The sequence below is a fragment of the Candoia aspera genome, chromosome 6 (assembly GCF_035149785.1).
Source record: "Candoia aspera isolate rCanAsp1 chromosome 6, rCanAsp1.hap2, whole genome shotgun sequence".
Lineage (NCBI taxonomy): Eukaryota > Metazoa > Chordata > Lepidosauria > Squamata > Boidae > Candoia > Candoia aspera.
This window is the reverse complement of record NC_086158.1, coordinates 8,621,194-8,647,059: the sequence shown is the minus strand read 5'-3', so window position 1 is coordinate 8,647,059 and position 25,866 is coordinate 8,621,194. Positions and strand designations below refer to the sequence as shown.

The following is a 25,866-nucleotide window of genomic DNA, read 5'->3' as shown; positions in this document are numbered from 1 at the left end:
TTGGGTGTATATGGTTCTGCACACATTTGTGATAAGATTCCTCTTTTACCTCTCCTCCCTGAGAAACTGCATGTTTGAATTCTGCCAGACGCGGAAGTCAACGTCACACTTGTTCGGAATAGTGGAAACCACACCCCGAAAGCCCCGAGTACGCATGCGCAAGCCCGTTTTCGCTCTTTTTTTTTCTTAGCGGGAAGCCTGACGTCACTAGGTGCAAGACGGCAGAGACAAAGGTGCGCTTGCGCATCTCTCGAGTATGCCCTTTGGTAACCCGCATCTGTATCCGAGCTGCAAGTTTACACATGCGCACTACCTCTAGATTGTAAACCCGGCCTGCTCTCTCTAGGTGACGTCAGTGTGGTAGATGACATAATGGCGCGTTACGTCATGACGCCAGCCTCCGTTCTCGGCCCGGGCCAAGATGCGTTCTCTATGGCTCGTTTGTTTCCCTAGAGCGCCCCGTATTCTTCCGGCGGTGGCCCCGCCTTTAGGGTGGGGAGAAAGACTGGTTTTGGCGGGAATTGAAAGGTAAGGGGTGCGCTGAGGCGGAATCCGCGAATTTCACAAGTGGTTTCCGGGAAGCGGCTGGGGACTATGGGCCCCGGGATTTTTTCTTCCCAGCAGGCACTATAACCAGAAACGGGCCCACCGCTGTGGACTCGGCCATTCTCTGTCTCTGGGCTTGCTCTTCGCGTTGGCCCCGCCCCTTCTGCCGGTCCAGAGAAGTTGGGCCCAGAGCAGAGAAAGTGGAGGCGCCTCTGGAGCAGGGCGGGTTCACACGATAATCGGGTTCATGGTGCACCCTCGAGGGTGGAATTCTGCGAAGGCTTAATGGGGGGGAGGGCTGGTTCACACAAGTGGTTAGGAGAAAGGCCATGAGGTACTCAGCCCCACTGGCACCTCGATTCACCTGTTCTGCGACCAGGGCCTTTGACGTTAGGGACGGAGGTGGGAGAGCATGAGACGCGTTTGTTCTGTTTGGGGCCTTCCCAGAGACCTGGGCAGAGATCAGGAGGAGTCTGGTAGCACCTTTTCTGACTGACTTTGTGAGCTGCAGGGTCACAAGTCTAGGCCCAACGTAACATCACTCGCTCAGCTTTCACCCCCTGAAGCCCCTCCTGTTGCAGATCTCAAGCGACCATTTCGGGAAAAGGACACTTGCACAGTACAAATGAGAGAGAGACTGCTGAACTCAAGTAGCCCAGAAGATTTCAGGCAAACTCAAAAAGCTTCACCAAACATAATGGATTTTTCACATGTTACAATTGTTTACAGATAAGGTACTCCTGATCTGTCTCACATGTAACCTGAATCTGCCTAAGCAACCTGGCTTCTTCCTTCCTCCCTCTTGTTCCCCATTTATATCCTACATGAGTTTAGCCACCCCATGCATCGGATGCAGTGAGCTGCAGCTCAGGAAGGCTGATGCCTGTTAATAAGATTGCTTAAGGATAGTCAGGAAAGGTGCCACCAGATTCCTCCTGACTTTTGGCTCCTGTAGATTAACATGGCTCTTCTCCTACTATGTAGTTGCACAGAGTGAGAACAAGGTGGTTGGATTACGTACGTCTCTGGGTTGATCCTTTGGGGCTCCATGTATTTTCTTTTCTTTATAAGTTCTCAGGTTTGTGCGTGAGGGTACTTGCCTATCAAATGCATGGCCTGCTATTGTTCCCTAAATGTGTGTTAGAATATATATAGTAGTTGTGCTTGTAATCTCTGTTGCTGGATAATGAATGTGGTTCCCCAAATGTCCCATTTAGACAGTTGATGATAATACACTGAAGGTAAGACGGAATCATTGGGTTACAGGAGGAGTTGCAGTACTGTACAGTACTATAATTTTTCAAAGGCAGACATTAACAAACATCTCATCCTTTTCCATTCCTCCCATTACAGGCCATTAGGGGGGGGAAAGCAACAATGCAGGCATTTCTGAAAGGTCCAGTCAACGCTAAACCTCTGTCTGCTAAAGAACGGGGAGCTGCTGCAACTGCGGGAAGCAGTGGGGAGAGCAAGAAGCTCAGACCCATTCCTTGGGTTGAAAAATAGTAAGTGTTGTGCTCTGGTTTGGGATCTGAGTAATGTAATTGCTGAGGACGAATACGCAGACTGGAATTGCTGGGGAATGAGGATGCCTTGTCCTGGAGGTGTTTCAAATCAGCTTTATGATTGTAACCACTAGATGTCTCTGCTTTTTCTGTGTCTCTCCTTGGGTTGATCTTCTGCTGCATTTAATTAGACTGTGTATCTATAAGTATCTTCATGCTAGTCCAAAGTAATTTTGGCCCATGTTTGTACTGTCAGGGGAGTTGCTTGTAGAAAACTGTAGAGACTAATTTGTGGAAAATGAGACCCTGAAATTGTCATGAGTAAGGATGGCGAGCAGGGGGCTCCAATCCAGGCTGTAAAGCGCATGCGTAGCACTGAGGAATTAGGTAGCCATTCCAAGAGACACCGATCGGGCCCGCCTTAACCTTTGGGGTTTATATGTCTGGGTTTTTCCCACGCTTCTTCAGTTTGTTAGGATTTCCCTGTTACGGAGCAACAATAAAACACTAGAGACCTGTTCCTTGTCTCAGCGTGGTTCCTGGCTGTTAGGACAGAAATTGTCTGTTATTTGCTGCACTGCTATGGTGCTTTGTGTGCATTTATTTCTAACGTTACATTTATCACAGAAATAGTCTGTTCAACAGAAAATATAAATAAGCCCTGAAACAGAGCCAGTACAAAGTTCTGGTTAACTCCACTGTCTTGTCTAGTAGGAACACCACAGTTCCTTAAACATCTTGGCAGTCTTTTCTACTGAGCTTTTTAAAACCAGTTTAGATTCTTGCATTATTTCAGTCATTACCTGAAATGACATTACAGGTAATCCTTGACTTACGACCATTCGTTCAGTGACCGAAGTTACGATGGTGCTGAACTAAGGGACTTCTGATCAGTCCCTGAAGTTACAGCCATTGCAGGGTGCCTGCGATCATGTGCTTGTGATCTGGGTGCTTGGCAACCGGTTCACACTTAACATTGGTTGCCAAGCACCCCATAATCACATGATAGCCATTTACAACCTTCCTGCCAGCTTCCCCAGAAAGTCAGTGGGCAAGCTGGCTGGGAAGGTCAGAAGTCACTGGGGTAAGTCTCCCCCATCCACGCACCCTCCCCAGCCCCTCTGTGCTCACACTGTGCCAGCCACTTGCACACCCTTCCTGACCTGTGCCGCACACCTGTGTGCCCTGCCTGACCTGCGGGGCACCTCTTATGCATCCCTGCGCACCCAACCCACACTGCCCCCTCACTTCCCAATCCACACAGCACCTCTCATGCATTCCTGCGCACCCTCCCTGACCTGCACTGCACTCCCATGCGCCCTCCCTGACCTGTGCTGCACTCCCATGTGCCCTCCCTGACCTGTGCCGCACTCCCATGCACCCACCCTGACCTGTTCTGCACCCCTGCATGCCCTTCCTGGCCCACACCACACCTTGCGCATCCCTGTGCACCTTTCCTGGCCCACACAGTGCCTCTTGTGCACCCCTGCATGCCCTTCCCAACCCATGCGGTGCCTCTCGCTAAACAAGGCGGTCATGCTTTATGATTTCATTGCTTAGTGGGGGAAATTCTGGTCCAACTGTCGTTGTAAGTTGAGGACTACCTATACCATATGTGCTCACTGGACCATCTAAGGAGATTGGAAGAGATTATATGGAAATTCAGTTAGTATTGAAATTAATCCTTTATCTGATGATATGGAGACTAATCCACTCCCCCATATCAGGCAATATGTTGCTGATACCTGATTTTTTTACAATCTGAATGATAAATGATATGCTTATGTGTAGTGACTCTGTTACTATAAAACAATAGTCATATATTTGTACTATTTTGCATTTTTTGTCTAAGTAATGTATAATTGATTGCCTTTGCCTTATTAAAACCATTAATGGCTGGAACTCAGTTCCCATGATTGTGGCAGCTACGTGCTCAGAATTCTAAACAATAAAAGAAGAGCAAAGCTCTCTAATATACTGAAGCAATGAAGATACTGTAACCCTAATGCTCCTTTGGATTTTTAAAAATTAGTACACATTTAATGTTTTCTTCATTTTTAAACATCTAGCCGTCCAAAATGCATGGATGAAGTTGCGTTTCAAGAGGAAGTTGTTGCAGTACTGAAGAAATCCTTACAGGGAGTTGATGTGAGTGCTGCAGTCTTTAAGGAATTATTTCATATGGAACTAAAATGAAAATGGAAAGAATTTGTACAGTTGTTCATTAGCTCTTCATTAGCTTATATCAAAATACAAGTATACCCATAACAGTTGAAAGATGCTTATTGTGAGTAAGGGAGACAGTTTCCTGAATATTGAAACAGCAGTATCGTGTTTTCATGATAGTTATACTGCCATTCATATTGCACGTATCCCTTAATAGCACTTCTTAAAAGCCTGGTTTATGTATTGCAAGGTATTAAAAGTTGTAACAGCTAAATTTCTAAATATACTTTGTAATCTCTTTGTTGGAGTGGCTTATAACTTCTGCTGTTAAAGATGTCTTGTATCCCTCTGTATTCTGTTTTGGTCAGACTCCATCTTAAATATTCTGTCTAATTCTGGGCACCAGGACACAGAACAATTGATTTAAATTACAGGAAGGCAAATTGTGACTGAATGTTGGAAAAAAACTTTGTAACAGTAAGGGCAATTCAATAATGGCATCAATTATCCAGCAAGGTGCTGGTCTCTATCATTTGATGAGTGCAGGCAGAGGCTAGACAGCCATCTGTCAGAGGTACTTTAATTTGGATCCTACACTGAACAGGGGGGTTGACTCAGTGGCTTAAATGGCTTCTTCTGGTGTTATAATTCTATGAATTAGGAAGAGATATTTCTTATATGAGCCAGCATTCCCAAGAAGTGAAGGAAAACTCTTTTGAAAAATGCTTTGGAATATACATTCGTGGTACTTACATCACGCTAAGCGGCTTCACACACACACTGTATTAAGCCATAAGTCATGCCTTACACATTGCAGTGACTGAGTTCATACAACACATTAGGCTGAATCCAAACAAACCACACTGCAGCCTAATTCAGGAGTAAAGATGCAGGTAGTTTTCGCAGCCTTCGGTAATTGGGACTGGGAACTCCATCGCTGAGCGACATGGCTGTGGGGCACCACATCACGTGACTGCCAACTTACAACAGTAGTTCTGGCAGCCCCAGTTGCTGTCGTTAGGTGAATCCTGCACGGTCCCAGTGTTACGCAATTGCCATTTGCGACCTCCTGCTGGCTTCCCCATTGACTTCATTTGTTGGACGCTGGCAGTGAAGGTTGCAAATGGCAATCGTGACCCTGGGGACACTGTGATGTCATAATTGTGAGCCAGTTGCCTAGTGACCAAACTGCGATCACATGACCGTGGGGATGCTGCAACGGCCACAACTACGAAAACCTGTTGTAAGTGCCCCTCATTCAGTGCCATCATAACTTCGAATGGTTGCTTAACGAGTGGATGTTAAGTGAGGACTACCTGTATTGTCAGTGGAGTAAGGACTTTCTTAACATGTTGATTCACAATGTGATTATTTGGATAATTAATATAATTTGAATTCTGTTGACTGTAAGTCATTTATCTAGTAAAGTGTCAATATTTAAAAATATTTGGTTAATCAGTTGGCAAAATCATTTTCTGAGCAATCCAGTTTTACTATGTCAGTCTGTAATATTTTAAAAACTAGCATTTGCAACTACTTTTCCCTTCTTCTTGTTTTAGGAAAGACTGCAAGATTTTTAGAAAAACCCGAAGCATAAAAATATAATTTAAAACATGCAAATCCTATAAATGTTAATTAGATTTGCAGGATCTGTTAAAATTATGAGCTGCCTCACACTTTTTTAATCAAGAAAATTATCACCAGTTTTCTTTTCTGTGGGAGGCCAGACAGCTGTAAAAGTGTTATAATACATAACATTATTTTAGGTCATTATTTAAATGGAATGAGCTTCAGTATTAACATAGATGTTGTCATATTATTCAGATGAAGAAAGTGAACTTTTACACAGCCTGTGACCATGCTTGCTAGGCTTTACTACGTTGCAGTCAATATATTTGAAATAAACAAGGTTAGACAAGACTGGCTTAAGTGACGGGTCTTGATGGGAAGAGATGATGGACTAAGTATTGTGAATTTGTGGGTGGAGATGTGTAGTGTAGAGCGGATGAAGGTTGGAGTTGAACGTGTGAGGATGCAAATGAGGAGCAGACATAGCAACGGCATTATGGAGAAAATAAGCATGCAACTTTTAGATTTTTTCTTCTTTCTAAAAATGTGTTCTTTCTTACACTTCTTGTGGTTGTTTGAAAAAGATAGGCAAAATATTTATTTACTGAATGCCTTATAATATTATTTAAACATCCTTTTGGTGTAGCTTCCCAACCTCTTGTTCTATGGCCCTCCCGGAACTGGGAAAACATCGACTATTTTGGCAGCAGCTAGAGAACTCTTCGGGTAAGTACGGAGTTCAGTGAAATTGAATTTGACTCTACACACGTGTTGTTCTACTCATTAGTGTATCTGGCATGAACATCTTTAAATATTTTCACAACATAGTAATAACGGTTCTATTCAGAATGAAACAATAAAAATAGATGTATTTGCAAGGCTGATGGTTGTCTGACTGAAGAATGAAGAATTCCTAAATGTGGATATGGATGCAAATGTATATCTAGGGCAGAGATAGCAAAGCTGCCACACACTTTGCATTCCACTGTCATCAACCCCAATCAGCATGACAAGTCTCCAGGGACTATGGGGAATGTAGCTCAAAACATGCTGCTCTGGCCTGTTCTAGGAAACTAAGGCAGAATTAAATGTTGTGGTGCAAGTTATAGCAGTGGGCAGATTTGGAATTTTGAGACCATATTTTAGCAGTCTTGTAAAATGACTGCCTTGGTGGGCATAGCAAATTCTGCTTTATCAGAAAACAGACTGATAGGATTGCTTCCCACCAGCTTCTCTAGCCCACCAGGCTGATCTCTACCACCTCCATCATTTTTCCTAGGGCACATTTCCAAAGAACTACCCTATTTTATTTTCTAAGTACCCCAGGGACCATATGGATCCCAAAGGAATTGTTGGAAATACAGATTAGGCCTTAGCTTGATACTTTATTTGTGGAATGATGGCTCCCCATGCATTATTTTAATCAAAGACTCTAAATAACCAATAAAATGGGACCATCAAGTGAGGTGTCTGTAGGGCCCTTGGTATCCCTAGGCATCAAGTTGACCCAGAAGTAACTAAAAAGTAGATTTCACTTGAAATTAGCAGGAAAGTGCAGGTAGTCCTCACTTAACAACCATTTGTTTCAATCATTATTACAGTCATAGACCAACATAACAAGAGAGCAGATGTTCAAGGTATCACATTAAAAGCTGCTTATTATTAAACTACGGATATAGCTGTATTTAACATTTAGATTGGCTACTTTAGAAGTGAAACTGAAAATCAATAGGGTCCATGGTATTAGTATAAACATGAGATCAGTCACCTTTTAAGGTGTATGTATAATAAAGTCCAAAGTAACATCAGCTAACTTTTCTGAGGGAGAATGCATTTTGATACATGTTTCCCATAGCATGCTTCCAGTGTAGGAATAAATACAGGACAAGTAAGGAGATTATTTATAAGGTAGTGGAGCTATTCATTTGCAGAATTTGATTTGGAAAAACTATTTATTTATTTAATTTTATTTTCTATCCCACCTTTATTACTATTTTTATAAATAACTCAAGGCAGCGAACATACCTAATACTCCTTCCTCCTCCTATTTTCCCCACAACAACAACCCAATGTACATATACACACACACACATACACACACTATATATATATATATATATATAAACTATATAAACTAAAAGTTTCTTAGCTGACAACACAACAATATAATAGTGTGCCAATTTAGTGCAAAGTAATATTACAGGGAGAGTAATATTTCTCACCCTGTCATTGCAGTCCTTCCTTAGTGAGAATGCAAAAGCCCCCAGAGGCTCACCCTTTATTTTAAAATTTTTAGACAGGGGTATACCACCATTGAAAACCCAGGAGTTATACTGTGTCATGACCTCGTTGCAAGGCACAAAGAGCCTCACAACGTGGATCATGATCATTAAGAAATAAAGGAAGGAGATAATTAAACCAGGGATTAACACAAGCACCCAAAAGCACCCACACCCATGGACCCATAGACAGCTGAATAGAAGGACATCGGAAGAATGGAGATAAGCCGCACCTGGTGCCCTGGAGGACACAACCGAATCCGGGGGACAAAGGAAGACACCGGGAAAACGCCCAGGCAGCCATCAAGGGTCCCATCAAGAGGGATCGGGACAATGTAGGGTGGAGGAGCCCGGGGCACTACAAGAGGGTATAAAAGGGGCACCTCCACACCATCACCCCCGTTCCCGTTTTTCGTTCTGTCAGCCATCATTCCAATAAACCAGAAATCCTTAATACCCATTAAGTGAGTCTGTGTCTTATTGCGAAGCGAGACTGACCCTGACATACTGGTTCATCCTCTCCAGCTAACCAGGTTTCTTATAAGTCTTCTATCTCAGATTCAGAGAGGAATCTCACCAAATCACTGTCAACAGATTCTCTCCATCCGGCTATGTTCCAAGTTACAATTTGTATAGGTCTCTCTAAAACAGGATGTTTTGGGTGAGATAGTTGGGTAGAAGATGAAGATTCAGACAGTCAGTTTGTATCTGGGACTGGAACAATATTGTCAATGCTTCCCATATATACACAGTTATTATAAAGTTCAACTTCCCTTAAGTTGTGATTGTTGCTCTTCTTTATCATAGCAGTCAATATTCAACAAACTCTGAACTGGTACTGATGACTGCATCTATAAGCCCAGCTGCTGCTGCTGATGACAAGAAACTCAGTCCATTCCTCTCATTTTCTAAAAGCTGAGCTTGAGGATAACTAGGGTCAGATTGAGGGCTGATAGCAGAGAGCTGCTCTGATTCAGGGCTTCTATTGATAATATTTATTTAGTGATGGTTCGGAGTTATGACAGTGCTGGAAAAAAGTGACTTACGACTGGTCCTCACACTTATGACCATCGCAATGTCCCCACAGTCACTTGATTACGATTTGGGCGCTTGGCAGCCAGTCCACATTTATGATTGTCACAGTATCCCATGGTCATGTGATCTCCATTTTCTACCTTCCTGGCTGGCTTCTGGCAAGCAAAACCAGTGGGGATTCACTTAACAATTGCTGCAAAAAAGATCATAATATTGGGTCACATTCGCTTAATGACTGCTTTGCTTAGCAACCAAAATTCTGGGCCCAATTGTATTTGTTAAACGAGGACTACTTGTGTTTTGATGTTAACTGTTCTCAGCTGAAATCTACATTCCTGTAATTGAGCTTTCCACAACTTGAGCTTCCAGATGTACTAGGACTGCAAGTTTCAGAGTTTCAGCCAGAAGCCATGCCACCTGGGAAAATCTGGGCATTTGGATCCCAACACATCTGGAAGGCACTATAATGGTGAGGTGTCAGCCCTTCAAGGTAGACCTGGTCAGGAAACAGACATTCCATGGACTGCTGGAACTCTGTTGTTGTTATAGAGTGTCTGACAGATTATCTTCTCCCTTATACTAAGGAGAATCAAGATGGGGCAGCCTTGAGTTTTTTCCCTCACTCCCTCCTGTCTATCCAGGTTAAGCTGATGTTTCCGTAAGAGTTGTATCTCTGTACTCCTCTACAGAGAGGGTGCTATAGCAGTTAGCAGTATGAGAATTCAAAATGTGAAGCTGGGTTAGCCGTTCTGTCCAAGACATTTATTAAAAGGCATCTACATTTCTTTTGTTATAAATAGTCCTGAACTGTTCCGGCAGAGAGTCCTTGAATTAAATGCATCTGATGAACGTGGAATACAAGTCGTTCGGGAGAAAGTCAAGAATTTTGCTCAGTTAACAGTATCGGGAAATCGTTCAGAGTAAGCACAGTGATGAAAAGCACTCTGTCAGATTGTATTTCTCTGTTTCAGGTTAATATGAGTAGCTTTGTAATGCTAAAATAAGCCATGAGTCGGCACTGCACTATAACTCTGAGGGTCTCAAATGATGCCTTAGTGACTCACCAGGGCATTACTATACTCTGAGTGAATTTATCATTCACCAGCTGTACATATCTTTGCTAGTGTCTCCAACAGAACATGTGTCGGCACTGTGAAAATAATGTAATTTATTAAGATACTTACATTGCATCCTCCAGCAGATTCAACTATCCCCTTTGGGTAACTTCTACTGTAGCTCTCCATTGATAAGATTATGATAATAAATTGATTAATGGCTTGATTCTCCCTTGAATACCCCATAGGCAGAGAGGAGATATAAAGCCATATGGAGCTTATGTATTGAAAAAAAAAATCAAGTAGTGTTTAGGAAAAGCATGAATGGATTTGGCCTGGTTTTTCTGCCTGGTTTTTTTTGCTGAGAGTTAAGGGACAAATGACTACTTTGGCTAAAATCACATTCTTTTGGTCTCTTAAATCCCTCTCTAAAATGGGGGGAAAAAACAGTTCAAAGGTTTTAAAGGTGAAATTGATGCCTTAAGCTTCTGTAAGACTCAAGGAACAGATGTTGCCCCTAAATCTGCCCCCAGCGGGGCAGAAACTTGCTAAGTCTGGACAAGTTTTGAGGGTCACAAGGAGCACATGCAGTGTATGGATGGCAACACTTTGCATAAAGGAATCCATGGGAAATAAAAATCTAGCAGAAAACAATGTGGCCTGTTTCGAATATTAGTGGGACAGTTCCGCACAGTGCAGCCGTATTTAGTAACTTGGGGAAGAGAGTGGGGAAAGTTCCAATTTAGAATTTTTCCCACTGTAGGTTCTGAATGGGTAAGCAATATTTACAGCAGAATGTATTGGCCAGTAGACTGCTGAAAGCAGTAATTGCGTTGGTACCGTAAATGGCTAACATACGCTTTTGTGATGGCTTGTGTTTAGTGGCAAGCCATGTCCGCCTTTTAAGATCATAATCCTGGATGAAGCAGATTCTATGACCTCAGCAGCCCAAGCAGCTTTAAGGCGCACCATGGAGAAAGAATCCAAGACCACGCGATTCTGCCTTATCTGTAATTACATCAGCCGGTATGTATGAATTACAACATGCTTTTATATTTATTTACTGTTATGAAAAATGCATTAGTTAAATACAACTTTGAGTCACCTCAACCCTTGGTAACTTCATGGGCATATCTGTGAGATTTTCTGGGGAGTGTTATAGATGTATTTTGCAACTGCCTCTTTTTTGGCTGATTTTTCAGCTTCCCACCCTAGCCTTCAGTTCTGGGAGGGCCTGGTGCTTTCCCATCCAAATACTAACCTGGTCTGAGCTTGCTCAAGTTCTGAGTCTATACACGGTTAGCTCTGTTCTTCAAAGTATCTTTGTCTAAGAAATCAAAGACTGGACTTGCATTTTAGAGACAATTAAATTCCACTTATGGAGAAAAATGAGGAAGATGTAAAAATGTATTTATATGCTGTGGAAAGACACTGTGTTATTTGGTTCTGTTGAAATAAGAGAGAATAGATTCCTCTGGTCCCTGAGTTTCTCTTCCTGTATTTGATAGGATAATTGAACCAATTACATCACGATGCTCCAAATTTCGTTTCAAGCCACTTTCTGACAAAGTCCAACAGCAGAGACTGCTAGACATTGCTGAAAAGGAGAATGTGATGATCAGCAATGAGGTAACATGCCAATTAATTACATAATACTTTGTCTTAATATTGTGAGCATAGGGTTGTATTCATTAATGCTATTTTGCCAGTAGAACAGGCAGCACTGGTGAATGAAATTCCCAGTCCCCCTGGAGGTTCCTGCACACAGCTCAGAGTTTAATCATATGTTATTTCATGTTAGAGCTTGAGACAGAATTATATCTTTTATAAAGGATGGAGATAAATTAGACTCAGAACGGTCTTCCCAAAGCAGGATCTCTAATTTCATTGATGCTAAAACTTCTAACTCCAAAATGTCAGGATTGAGAAGATGAACTTCAGTGTGATAAATCTGGTTGCATTAAGCATTTAAGGATGATTTTAGGAAACACTAGTGAGAAAAATATCCTTGAAACAGTTGGGGTGTTGCACTACTTTGTAACTTACACAGATCCAGTTTGTAGGAAGAAAGATGTGGAATGTATCTTTTTTCTACATCTGGCAAATATTATACATGGAACAGTGCTGTGTCCTCTCTTCCCCTTGCCCACATTAGCTTTCCTACTCAAGATAACAAGGAATCAAATTCATTCTTTTATTCCTTCATTCAACTTGGGTGGCACCCCACTCCAATCAACTTTGGTCAGCTCATGGCATAAAAACAGAACAATGAATATACGATCCAGATAAAAGCATAGCCATAAACGGATGGCAGATCCAGTCAAAAAAACATACTATGCACCCAACAAGGGACACCCTATAACCACCTAGCCCAAAGCCTGGGAGCACAGCCAAGTCTTTAAGACCCTCTGGAATGCCATCAGAGTGGGAAGCATCTGGATCCCAGCGGGCAAACACTGAGTCAAAGAAGGCACGCTTCCACCCAGATGGATGGATTTATTTATTTATTTATTGCATGGCAGCACATCATACATATTACAAATATATTTTTAAAAATGGGAATATAAAAAGGTATATAGAAAATATACATTGGTCATAGGGCAATTATAACTAAAAACAAACAGTAAGTTTACAAATAGAGTCTTTTGCAGCCTCTTAGGACTTTTGGGAGTGGCTAAATGGTCTATCATATACGAGGTAGTGTTGGAGGAAAATTCTGAGAGTGCCTTGGACTGCAAGAAGATCCAACCAGTCCATCCTCCAGGAAATAAAGCCAGACTGCTCACTTGAGGGAATGATATTAAAGGCAAAACTGAAGTACTGTGGCCACATAATGAGAAAACAGGACACCCTGGAGAAGATGCTGATGCTAGGGAGAGTGGAAGGCAAAAGGAAGAGGGGCCGACCAAGGGCAAGATGGATGGATGATATTCTAGAGGTGACAGACTCAACCTTGGGGGAGCTGGGGGTGTTGACCACCGTCAGGAAGCTCTGGCGTGGGCTGATCCATGAAGTCACGAAGAGACAGAAGCGACTGAATGAACAAACAACAAATACCAGGCAGCCAGATAATCCTATGGATCTCCTGGCTGGAGCACATCCATTTTTGTCATCTTCATCCCAATAGATGCCATTATTTCTCAAAGGAATCTGGAGTGTGCCAACCTTGTTGGAATCAACCAGCCAGGTTGACATCACAGGAAATAGGCAATTCCGAAAGTAACCAATCCCTATACCGTTTAGGACTTTATAGGTCATAACCAGCAATTTGAATTGCACCTGGAAGCAAACCTGGCAACCAGTGCAGCTCGTGAAGCAGAAGTATCACATGGGCATATTGAAGTATGTCCATCGCTGCCTATTCTGCTGCATTCTGGACCAGTTGAAGCTTCCAGGTGATCTTCAAGGATAGCCCCGTGCAGAGTGCATTTCAGTAATCAAGCTGCGATGTGACTAGGGCATGAGTGACCATCTGAAGGGCCTCTTGATTTAGGAAAGGGCACAACTGGTGTACCAGATGAAGCTGTGAAAAGGCCTTCCTCACCACAGCTGCTACCTGCTCATTGAGCAGGAGTGCGGGAAGGCCCCCAAATTGTATATAGCTCTTGAATGTGGAAGTGCTCCACCATCCAAGGTTAAAGATGGAACATCTCCAAACCTAGGTGGCCCAAATGTCCACAGCCGCTCAATCCTGGTAGGATTGAGCTGAAGATGGTTCCTCCCCATCCAAACCTGCACAGCCTCCAGGCACTGGGACAGAACCTCAGCAGTCCCACCTGGCTGGCTTGGGGCCAACAGATATAATTGGGTGTCATCAGCATATTGATGATACCGAACCCTAAACTGGCAGATGACCTCACCCAGTGGTTTCATGTAGATGTTGAAAAGGAGGGGAGAGAGAGTAGATCCCCTGCAGCACCCCACAAAGGTGGGTCTTAGGAAGCGATCACTCCTCTCCAGCCCTCCCTGACTGAAACTGGCCCCAGAGGAAGGAGGAGAACCACCATGAAATGGTGCCCTTTATTCCCAACCTCCGGAGCTAGCTCAGAAGGACACCAGGGTGGCAATGTCAGAAGCCGCTGGAGATCAAGGAGCACAAGCAAGGATGTGCCACTTCCATCCTGGCTCCACCACAGACCATCAACAAGCTACGAATCTAGTCTAAGATGAGAAAAAGCATACTTTGCAAAATGGTATCGTTTTCCTTTGCTGGCTACAATTTCCTTTGTGTTTCTTTTATTTTAAATATGTCTTATGTTATATAGGCAATTCATTATCTTGTTCATGTGGCAGAGGGAGATTTGAGAAAAGCCATCACTCTTCTTCAGAGTGCTACACGACTAACAGGGGGAAAAGAAGTGACAGAGGAAATCGTTACGGAAATTGCAGGGGTAAGCTTTGTTTCGAGGCGACCGATATGTGCTGTCATAAAAGGGATGATTTAAAGTTACGATTTTTCATTAAAGAGGTAGCTTCAGAAGTTGCACACATGACATTTTTAATGATTTGCCTAGAATAATACTCTTGAGAGTTTAGTATGGAAGAGAGACTTATTTCTTTTTTTCTTAATATAATTGTGATTAAGAATTTTAATTACAATAGTAAAAACTAATACAAACTAAACTTAGAAAAAGAGAAGAGAATGGAAAAAAGAATTAAAAAGTGCAAGAAAAAAGAAAAAGAAATATATAAAAAAGCGACTTTCAACCTTCATCACGGCAAGTATAAACAAATGCAATAACTCTTCATCCCCTAGAAGATTACAAACAGATATCTTTTCATCCCAAAGCCCATCCCTTATCCATAAGCAAATCCATAAAACATCAACTTTTCAATCCTGGTGTCAGCAAAAAGTCCATAAAGGGTTCCCAGAACTTTGCAAAAAAAGTCTTATTTTAACCTTGATCAAATAAACTTTATATTCCTTCCTTTTAGTTCTAACAATCTTAATCTTTAATTCAATCAAATATTGTAGAATTTAATTTCTCTTCAGTTCTTTATCCCGTTGCACAGATTTCTTCAAGGCTTTAACAAGCCTATTTTGTAAGTCCCACTATTAACCTACATGAAAAACAGGCTTGTATTTTTTTTTCTTCTGTTTAGAATCTTTAGTCCCCTCTGTTGCCACGTTTCTAAAATAATCATTTATCTTTGTTATGACAACAGTAGCCAGGATAGCCAAAGTAAGTTTGTTTCCCATGAGAAGCTGTTTATTTTTTATAGTTATTTCCAAAATTTTATAGTAAAAGTGAATATTCCAAATTTATCTGAACCCTTAATCCATCTATAACTTTCTTAGATCAAAATCTTATTTAGCTCTTTGCTGTTTATTTTAAATTCTTTAAGTTCTTAAGCTTATAATTAATTCTTCTTTTGTTCAGAGTTGAAGATAAACTCACCCGATGAACACTTTCCAAACTTGTCATTCTGAAGGTCTCTGATAGCTTTAAGATGGTTAATAGGCAATTTCCAAAAATGATTAGGAAGTAAGGTTTGTGAACCTTAAAAGGTGTCCTTTAAAAGGCTCCACTGTAGTTTTGAGCAAGATGGCTGATCCCTTCCCGGCACACCAACTCATGAAAAACTGCTGTCCTGTGGTGTCCTCACAAGGAGCAGCTGTCTGGAGCACATGTGGGCAATCTCCCATCCTCTCCTTATCCGGAGAGGTTCCAAGGAACTGGTCTACTCACCGGTTCCCTGATCTATGCTGCAGTCATCGGCTGCGCTTTTGTGGAGCTGTCTTCAGTTCACTGTACCTCACCTGGAAGTCCAGAAGAGAGACTTATTTCTGAGAAATTAACTGAACCAAGAACTTAACTGAGCTATGATTCAAAAAATACCCCCTGCCCCCAACAAAACGTTGATTAATACAATCGTCCTTCATTCTGATTAGTGTTCTTGGTTGTGATGGATATCTATCTATCTATCTATCTATCTATCTATCTATCTATCTATCTATCTATCTATCTATCTATCTATCTATCTAATTTGTCCCCGCCCACCTCCTCCCATCGGGGGACTCTGGGCAGTTTACAACAATCGATTAAAAACAACAATCATAAAATAGACAGTATAGAAATACAATAATAAATAATATAAATAAAAGTAAAGATAAAAAGTCCAAGTGGTGAAAGAATCTAAAACAGTACAAGTGTGGGAGGAGTGGTCTATAGCAACCATCCCCATGTAGATCTATTCCCCTCTCTACCCCAAGCAAGGCGGCAGAACCAGGTCTTCAGACTCCGCCGAAAGGCCAGGAGCGATGGGGCCAATCTCACCTCTGGGGGCAGCATGTTCCACAGGGCGGGAGCTACTGCGGAGAAGGCCTGCCTCCTGGACCCCGCCAGATGGAATTCTCTTACAGACGGGGTCCACAGCATGCCCTCTCTGCACGATCGGGTGGGATGGGCTGATGTAATGGGGAAGAGGCGGTCCCTCAGGTAACCCGGTCCCATGCCATGTAGGGCTTTAAAGGTGATAACCAACACCTTGAATTGGACCCAGAAGCAGACTGGTACCCAATGCAGCTTGTGCAGCAGCGGTGTCACATGTGCCCTTCTGGGAGTACCAAAAACAGCTTGCGCGGCTGCATTCTGGACCAGCTGAAGCTTCCAGATACTTTTCAAGGGTAGCCCCGTATAGAGTGCATTGCAATATATGAGAGATAACAAGGGCATGAGTGACTGTTCGAAGGGCCTCCCGATCCAGGAAGGGGCGTAACTGCTGCACAGCACGTAGCTGCACAAAGGCTCTCCTGGCCACGGCTGCCACCTGCTCTTCGAGCAGGAGCCGTGAGTCCAGGAGGACCCCCAAGTTACACACTGGGTCTGTCTGGGGCACTGCAACCCCATCCAGAACCAGAGATGTTAATGTCCCAGATATGGAAGAACCATTAACCCACAGCCACTCGGTCTTACCAGGGTTCAGCTGAAGCCTGTTGTTCCCCATCCAGGCCCTCACAGCCCCCAGACACTCGGAGAGGGTAGTCACGGCATCACTTACTTCACCCGCGATGGAGATACACAATTGAGTATCATCAGCATACTGATGATGCCTCATCCCATGGTGATGGATGATCTCGCCCAGCGGTTTCATGTAGATGTTGAATAGGAGAGGGGAGAGTACTGATCCCTGCAGCATGCCACAAAGAAGGGGCTGTGGGGCCGATCTCTCCTCTATCAACACCGATTGGGACCGGCCCTGGAGGAAGGAGGTGAACCAGCATAAAACTATGCCACCCACCCCCAACTCCCTGAGCCACCCCAAAAGGATACCATGGTCGATGGTATTGAAAGTCGCTGAGAGATCAAGGAGAGTGAGGATGGATGCACTGCCACCATCCCGCTCCCGCCAGAGATCATCCATAAGTGTGACCAATGCTGTTTGTGTCCCATAACTGGGCCTAAAACCTGACTGAAAGGAGTCTAGATAATCCATTTCCTCCAGGACCCTCTGGAGCTGCAATGCCACCACTTTCTCAACCACCTTCCCCAAAAAGGGAAGGTGGGAGACTACAAAAATTGTCCAAAACAGTAGGGTCCAGAGATGGATTCTTGAGGAGGGGGTGCACCAACACCTCTTTAAATGTAGCTGGAAACACCCCCTCTCCCAAGGATGTATTAACCATCGCATGGACCCAACCACATGTCACGTCCCAGGCTGCTTTTACTAGCCAGGAGGGGCAGGGATCTAGATGGCATGTGGTGGCATTTACTGTCCATAGGATCCTGTCCACTTCCTCGGGTCCAACAGGATCAAACTGCTCGCAGATAACTGGGTAAGCCCGTTCCCCTGGTATCTCTCCAGACCAAGCCTCATGTCTGGAGTCTAACTTGGAGCGGATCTGTGCGATTTTGTCCTGCAGATGCTCAGCAAATTCCTCTGCACGGCCCTGTAGGTGGGTTACTGAGCCCACCTTCACCAAAAGGGATCAAGTGATCTTAAACAGGGCTGTCAGGCGGCATTCTGCGGACGCAATAAGAGCAGAGAAGTATTGACGTTTTGCCGCTTTTATCGCCACAAGGTAGGCCCTTAATAGCGGCTCTTACCTGTGTTCGGTCGAATTCAGTCTTTGTCTTCCTCCAGCGGTGCTCTAGACATCTTGTAATCCTCTTCAAAACCTTCAACTCCTCCGTAAACCATGGGGAGTGCCAGGTTCAATGGGACAAGAGAGGCTGCACAGGCGCAATCCTGTCCAAGGCCCCAGCCGCCTCTCTATTCCAAGCAGCAGCCAGGGCCTCCGCTGGACCGTGCAGCAGATCACCGGGTATAACCCCCAGCTCCCTCTGAAACCCTGCTGGGTCCATTAGTCGTCGGGGGCAGACCAATCGAATGGGTCCTGCCTCCCTTCAGAGGGGGGTGGCATAAGAGAATCTCAGGGCCACCAGGGTATGGTCTGACCATGACAATGGGGACAGATCTATCTCTCCCCTCAGATCACATTGCCACAGCTCCAACAAGAAAACCAAGTCTGGGGTGAGGCCACTGTCTCGAGTCGGGTCCTGAATTATCTGGGACAGGCCCATGGCTGCCATGGTAGTCTTGAACTCCCGAGCCACCTCCGAGGCACGCCCCAGGGATGGCAGGTTGAAGCCCCCCAGAACCATGAGCCTGGGGAGCTCCACCGCCAGCCCCGAGATGGCCTCCAGCAGCTCAGGCAGGGAGGTTGCCATGCAGCAGGGAGGTTGGTACAGCAGCAACACTCCCAACTGTTCTGGGGAACCCAACTTGAAGAACAGGGTCTCACAACCAGCCACTTGTGGAGCAGGGCCCCTGAAGGCCACAAGAGACTCTCGGATGACAACAGCCACCCCTCCTCCCCTGCCCTGGGATCTCGGCTGGTGCCATACCGTAAACCCAGCTGGGCACATTTCCGAAAGGGGCACCCCCCCTTCGGGGCCCAGCCAGGTTTCAGTAATACATGCCAGGTCTGCCCCCTCCTCAGCGATAAAGTCACATATGACTGCCTGGACTTCTTACCTGTCACTTTTATTATTTATTTATTTATTTATCAAATTTGTGACCACCCATCTCCTCTGATAATTCCTTCACCTTTTTATTCTTTCCAACTAAATGGCATGTCAGAAGGAAAATTATGTAACGAGTTTGGGATTCTGTCCAACTTTAGGATAATTCTCTGAAAACAGAATGGAACAGGATCAAATCTGGGTTGTGGGAGAAGGTGGCAAAAGAAACACCGAGTTCAGAAATGGGCTGAATTGGGCTGGGGGCTACAGAGCAGAAAATCCAGAAAAAATATTGCAATGAATCCCTGTGGGAGAGGCAGGTAGGCAGTGGCTCAGAATGTTGTTGACTCCTCCTTTCTGAGCCCCCCTCCTCCTTGGACATGTGACCCAGAAACATTGCTGTTACTGAAGGGTTGGAAAGCATTCTAGAACCCATACTCTGCACACTTTCCCTGCCTTCTTTAACAAGCCGTTAATCTAAATTAGTTGGATAACCTTGGCATTATAGGAAAGCGTGTAGTGTGGAAAATCTCCATATTTACTAAAGATGGGGAAGTGGGTGGAGAAATTTTAAGATATAGAAAAGTTGGTAGCAAGGATGTTACGTTGGTCATACGTGGTCTGTTGTGAGGAATGAGTGTTTGCTGAAAGAAAATTAACTTCTTCCTGCTTTGTTATATGGAAGTGAGAGTTGGGTATGTCAGGACAATCATCAAAGAAAGTTGAATGTAGTGGGAATGGAGTACTTAAGGAATGTGTAGGGTAAAGAAGAAGATGCAGGTCAAGTACGAATGGGTGATGAATGTATGTGGATTGAATACAAATGTGAGTGACCAGTACAAAAGGCAGTGTATTGTAAAGTGGTATAGGGATATGCTGGAATCCAGGATGAAGAATAGAAAAGTACAGAGAGGTATAGTGAATAGAAAGTAGCTTTAACCATGGTTTCCTTTTCTTTTTCTTAGCTCATGCCTTTAATCTTTTTGTCTTGCTGTGACTTCTTTTGCAGATCTGCATAAGGGTGCTATGGGTGTAATGTCAAGATTGCTGGCTGCGTTTCTCATTACAGGAAAACATGGGAAGAAAAGATTATACTGGTTATGACCTTAGGATTGTTGCCTGCATATCTATACTTTCTTACTATCATCGTGATTAACATAAAAAGAAAAGGTTTTGTGTGACTTGAGATGGGCAGTATACCTATGCTTTTATTTCTACAACTTTATATTCCAGGTTGTCCCTAAAGAAATGTTGGATGGACTGCTAATTGCCTGTCAGAGTGGTTCTTTTGAAAAGCTGGAAGCTGTAACAAAGGTGTGTTCCTTAAGATTTTAAAGAGATAGCAAGTAGGGTTTTATTTTATAGAACGTTCTTTTCTGTGCTGGTCAGTGGTACATGGTACAGTTACGTAAACACATTGAAACTAAAAACTGCCTGCCTTTAAGCTAATCTTGTGTCAATGTAACACGAACTGCCTGACATTTATTTGGCTTATGACCTTAGGTGGGAAAGCACTCCTAAGGGGAGAAGTATAACTCCCCTGAGTTAATTAACTGTCCGGCTCACTTTGTACAGTAAGGATATGTCCAGCCAGCTCTTTCCAAGTTATTTTTGTGTGATCTTGTATCAGGAGCTTGATTAATGTTCAGCTTCAGCATATCTTTTGAACAATGAAAGGTGGCAGGTAGTGCAAGTACATGAAAATTGTTACTCTTATGTGTTGTGCTCCATGTTTCCTTCCATTAAGACTCCCACTCTTACATATTTTTCTCCTGGTCTTCTTCTAAGGAGCTACGATAAGACAAAAATAGAGAGGTGTCTCTATCCTCTCTCTCTGAGCTAGCTGATCTCTTTGCTTTGTATGGGTCTCTGTACCCAGGATTGGTTTGGGATATTTTTTCTCTGTACGGGTGCATGAACTGCTAGGTGGGTGTGAGGCTGTACAGACTTTAGAAGTGGAGGGGAAACAGTGCTTTGGAATATGTGTCGTATGTGTGCATGTAGCCTCTGTCAGTCTCATAAACCAAATGTGCCCTTTCCCAGGCTTGTGCTGCAGAACTGCTGGCAAATGCTACGTGGGTGCCCCCGCGTGCTCCAAATTCTCTTTGAAATAAAAGCACAGCTAGTGTGATTGGTGTGGGGAGGTGTTTTTCACCTGTGTCAGAGTATTCTCTAATCATCACAAGTTTGTATTCTGTGAAGTGACTGTTGTGCTCCTGGGAACAAATATGGTAATTAGCAATCAGGGTTGAAATTTCCCAGTCCTACTTAGTTTCTTGGGCAAGTCTGTTTTGTGTTTACCCATTTACTGTTTTTGTGAAATGGGCCTTTAGAATAGAAAACACTGTTTTGGAGACCCATCTCTGCCTTGGACATATGTTTGGGGATGATTATTTTTTAAGCTTCAGGAATTAGTTTTCTGAGAAATGGTATTTGTGACAGGTGGTATCTTTTACAGGCAAACGTTTTATGACTGAGCAAACATACCTCCCCCTATGCAGGTACTCTGTTATTTTATAATAGTGTATTCAAAAAATGATATAAAATCCACTGGCTCGGAATAGTTGAGTAGCTCATGTAGGTCAAAGGGAGAGTGAATAGAAGTGATTTTCCTAAACAGCTATTTCCTGAGACTATGCAGACAAGATTCCTACTTTGAACAAGAAGTTGTGTTTTTTTTTCTAAAGCAAATTCTGCGTTCTTATGGGAGCAATTTAGTTTCCATATATAGTTGGAAGTCTTGACACCTCCCTCCCACTTTGTATCACTATTGTCTCAGATTCTGTAATAATGTTGGCAGTGGTAGCAATTTCTCACACTCAGTAAGAATAGAGCAGTGATCTGCCTTGGAGCTAAGCAAATACCAAGCGAGAGTAAATTGCTCTTCTGTTAGCAAGAGCAATCCCTCAGCCTTCTGTAGGAACGTTGAGGAGGATGGTAACAATTCCTCTTTAAAAATAGAGCAAGTGTCCCTGCTCCTGGTTGTCTTCTTCAGATTGTTAAACTTTGAAATGGAATAGATTTCCTGTGGAGTCTCCCTTAACAGTTACAAGATTGGACCTTCTTAGTATTTTGCTCATAGGGATGTGCCAGGAACAGTTCCATGTATATTCCAGCCAAGTAAGGCTTCTGGTTAACTCAGACGTTACTAAACCAATTACCTGATTTATGCTTAAATAATCTTATTAAAGAATAGTGCAGTAGTACTGTTCAACAATATAAAATCATCTCCCATTGTCTGAACCATCAAATAGCCTGATTTTATTGGAAATGTAGATTTGAAGAAGGCCTAGTTTGATCTGAATTTGATTCATACCACTTGAGATTCATTGATTTGAAAAATTATGGGCATAATAAAGAAAATTAAAAATGTCTGAAGCTGTTTTACTTTTGGACAGAATGGGATAAAAGTAACAAGAGTGCCAAGTTTCAGTTGGATACCTTCAATGCTTCTTAATTTTTTTAAACAAATTTCTCCCTGTGCCTCTTGAGGGCAGAATAAGGAAAGAGCAGCATATTGTTGTCCAAATACTCCAGCCCATAGAGAAGCAGAAGCTAAAGCAAAGCAGAAAGTGTCCGACTCCAATTTAAGAGCACAAACTTCCAAAAGCTGTCATTACCATTCCATTTGTATTTCTGGGTGTCTTAGGCTTGTGGTTTGTCGCCTCTAATTGCTGGTTTTATGGGGATGCCAGGAGAAGGGGCCACACTGGTTGTCAAGCTTTGTTCTTCCTGAAAAAGACTCACCTCTGGCCTGATGGGGTGCCTGGCTGGGCAAGCACTGGCAAACGTTGACCTCTTTTGGGGCAGAATGCAGAAGAATGACCACTGATTGGACCTTGTGGGATGGTATAACTTTGCTATCTCTAACCCTGGGGTTTTGGGATGCTGGGAGAATGGCATAGCTAGTTGGCAAGCTTGGCTCCTTCTGGAAAGCAGACTGGTAAGCAGTACCCTGCTGGGTTGAACTCCCAGTTGTCTTGGTGAAACCAGCATGGAAGTACAACATGCTGTCAGCACCGGAAGGAATCAAGTTGGAGTTTAGGAAGTTGAGAGCTAAGTAAATGAATGAAACCCCAAGTATTGACAGCCTTGCCATCTTGAGAGAGCTCTGGTAGGCAGAGAGTTTAATGAAATTATCTATTCACTGGCTGTTGCTCATGTCTGCGTCAAAGAGCCCATCACATTACTCAAGTTCCCACCCCAGCGTTGTTCCACATAAGAAATTAAGATCTGTAAGAATACCAGAAGTAGCAGGGGGGGAAAAAAATCAGATCTCCAAAGCACTTTGGAGTCGCCTGATTCACGTGTTTCTTTAAAGTTTCCACTTTGTGATACGTATGAATTCAATTGAAGCTCTGTTTAAATTTATTATCCCTTGCAAGCTCTGCATAGTCCTCATTTGCAATATTTCAAGCAAGTCCATGGGCAGTTTATATATCCTAGTAAGGAATTAATAGTTGAGCTTAGTATCTCCTGGCTTTTTAATATATAGGACCAGGAGTACTTTCATTGGGGCTTAAGCCAATGATAATATTAAACTACTCTGGTCTTAAGTCAATAAAAACATCCAGCTGTTAATACTAGTCGCTTTCCTTATTTGTTCTTCTCTCTCTTGCTTATAGAGTGTGATCAGTGAAGGCTATGCAGCTACTCAGCTTATAAATCAGCTTCATGATATCATTGTTGAAAAAGAAGACCTCAGTGACAAGCAGAAATCTGTGATTATAGAGAAGTTTGCTGTAAGTCTTAAGTACTTGCATTCAAGCTCTATTAGAAGTTAGTGAAACACGTGGTTAAAAATGAAGATGAAACATTAAGGATCTGTTACTTGTGGAAAGTTGTACTTTAGACACGATAAGAGGATCATGAGGAATTAGCTTGATAGTTTGGTATCTGTGAGGCTGTTCTCCTTTTATGGCAATCCTCCTCTAGTGAGAGGAGATGGGCGGTGACAAATTTGATAAATAAATAAATAAAATAAATAATAATTGGGATTTGCTAGAAGGACCTAAGGAAAACAGCTGCACAAATTCTGTTTGGTGGTGGTGGTGGTGGTGGTGGCAACTCCTCCACCTTTCCTGTGCTCTCTTTTTGATCCTCAGTAGTAACAAGATGAAAAAATATTGAGAGGTGTATGGTGTATCTGCACATTAATGTGTTTGCTTGATTCCCCTAATGTGGACAAGCATCTCTAGTAATACCAGCTAATATTACTGCCACAGAGACTCAGGAAAGGTCAAATGAAAACAATGCTACGTAATTCAGCCTTCTTCAACCTGGTGCCTCCAGGTGGGTTGGACTATTTCCACGTCAGCTGGAAATTTTGGTAGGTATAACCTAAGTAAATCTGAGGACACAGGTTGGAGAAGGCTGGACTGGCACATTTTTCTTTACTGGCAACTAGAAGAACGGTTGTTTGAAAGATTTGCTAAAAGAAGTGTTTCAGTATTTTTAAAATTTGGTATGCAATTTTAGTAAATCGTTCTGCTATGTTAATTGTTTTGGTTATATTTTATATGTCACATATAATAAAATAGAGACATGTTTAAGCAATGTGATTAAAGTTGAAAAACCACATGATCATGCCACTTAGTGACAGCAGTTCCAGCAGTCCTGGTTGCCGTCGTTAAGCGAGGACAGCACAGGTCATTCGACTTCAGATTTCCTGGTAGGTTCCCCATTGACTTTGCTTGTGGGAAGCTGGCAGGGAAGGTCACAAACTGCAAACGCATGATCGCGGGACACTGCGTCATTTAAGTACAAGTCCAGTTGTAACCATTTGTTCATAAGTTAGAATGGTTGCTGAACGAGTGGTCATTAAACAAGGACCATCTGTATATTAATGGGTATTAGGACAGGTAATATCTTTGATTTCATTCATTCACTCTAGAATAAAAAAACTTTGATACGTATTTTTCAAGGGAGGAGGAAATATATCTGCTAAAATTTCTGCTTTATGCCTGCCAAGTATGGTTATCACTGGACCTGGAAAATGTTGAATGTTTTTTGTTTTGTTTTGTTTTGCAGGAAGCAGACAAGTGCTTGGCAGACGGTTCTGAGGAATTCTTGCAGTTGATCAGCCTCTGTGCAGTAGTGATGCAGCAGCTGATTCAGAATAGCTAGCTGTAGGGAATGTGTCCTTTTGATGGCTATAGTAGACCTTTTCTCTACAGTTTTGGTACAGTTTGCAAACTGTTTTGTAAATAAAGGTAATCAGAAAAAGACATTGCTGTGGATTTTCATCTTGTCACTTCCATTTTAGCTTTTTTTGTTTGGCTTCAAGCTGCTGATGCAAGCAAGAATCTAGGATACTTTTCCTTCTGATTTACATATTTAAGCCATCTGGTGATCAGGCTGTGCTTGCATAGCATGCTAAAATAGAAGCTGTGGTTAACAGGCCATATTATTATAATAGAGCGCCTGTTTGGTCTAGTGGTTAAAGGCATCAGGCTAGAAACCAGGAGGTTGTGAGTTCTAGTCCTGCCTTGGGCACAAAGCCAGCTGGGTAACCTTGGGCCAGTCACTCTCTCTCAGCCCTAGGAAGGAGGCAATAGCAAACCACTTCTGACATCTTGCCAAGAAAACTGCAGGGACTAGTCCAGGTACTTTCCAGGAGTCAAAACTAACTTGAAGGCACCAAAAAAAAAAAAAAAAAGGCCATACAACAGACCAAAAGATATCGCTTTAGCTTTGGGCAGTGGTTCTCAAACATTTTGGTTTCAGGACTTTACATTCTTAAAAA

At 43.0% G+C, this 25,866-nt stretch overlaps 1 protein-coding gene across 3 annotated transcripts; it reads left to right on the top strand.

Annotated features, from left to right (window-relative positions):
- The first annotated feature begins 391 nt into the window (after positions 1-391).
- RFC4 (replication factor C subunit 4) lies at positions 392-25,586 on the top strand. Of its 3 annotated transcripts, none has more exons than XM_063306393.1 (11): positions 392-528; positions 1,900-2,051; positions 4,121-4,199; positions 6,433-6,512; positions 9,901-10,020; positions 11,038-11,181; positions 11,664-11,784; positions 14,421-14,546; positions 20,355-20,435; positions 23,747-23,863; positions 25,152-25,586. In XM_063306393.1, exons 2-11 carry the CDS (start codon positions 1,924-1,926, stop codon positions 25,245-25,247), a joined length of 1,092 nt encoding a protein of 363 aa, XP_063162463.1. In that variant the 5' UTR covers positions 392-528; positions 1,900-1,923; the 3' UTR covers positions 25,248-25,586. The 3 variants fall into 3 exon arrangements, with proteins under 3 accessions (XP_063162463.1, XP_063162464.1, XP_063162462.1); XM_063306394.1 differs by having other exon boundaries at positions 392-535; positions 1,908-2,051; XM_063306392.1 differs by lacking the exon at positions 392-528 and adding an exon at positions 778-796.
- Positions 25,587-25,866: the final 280 nt, after the last annotated feature.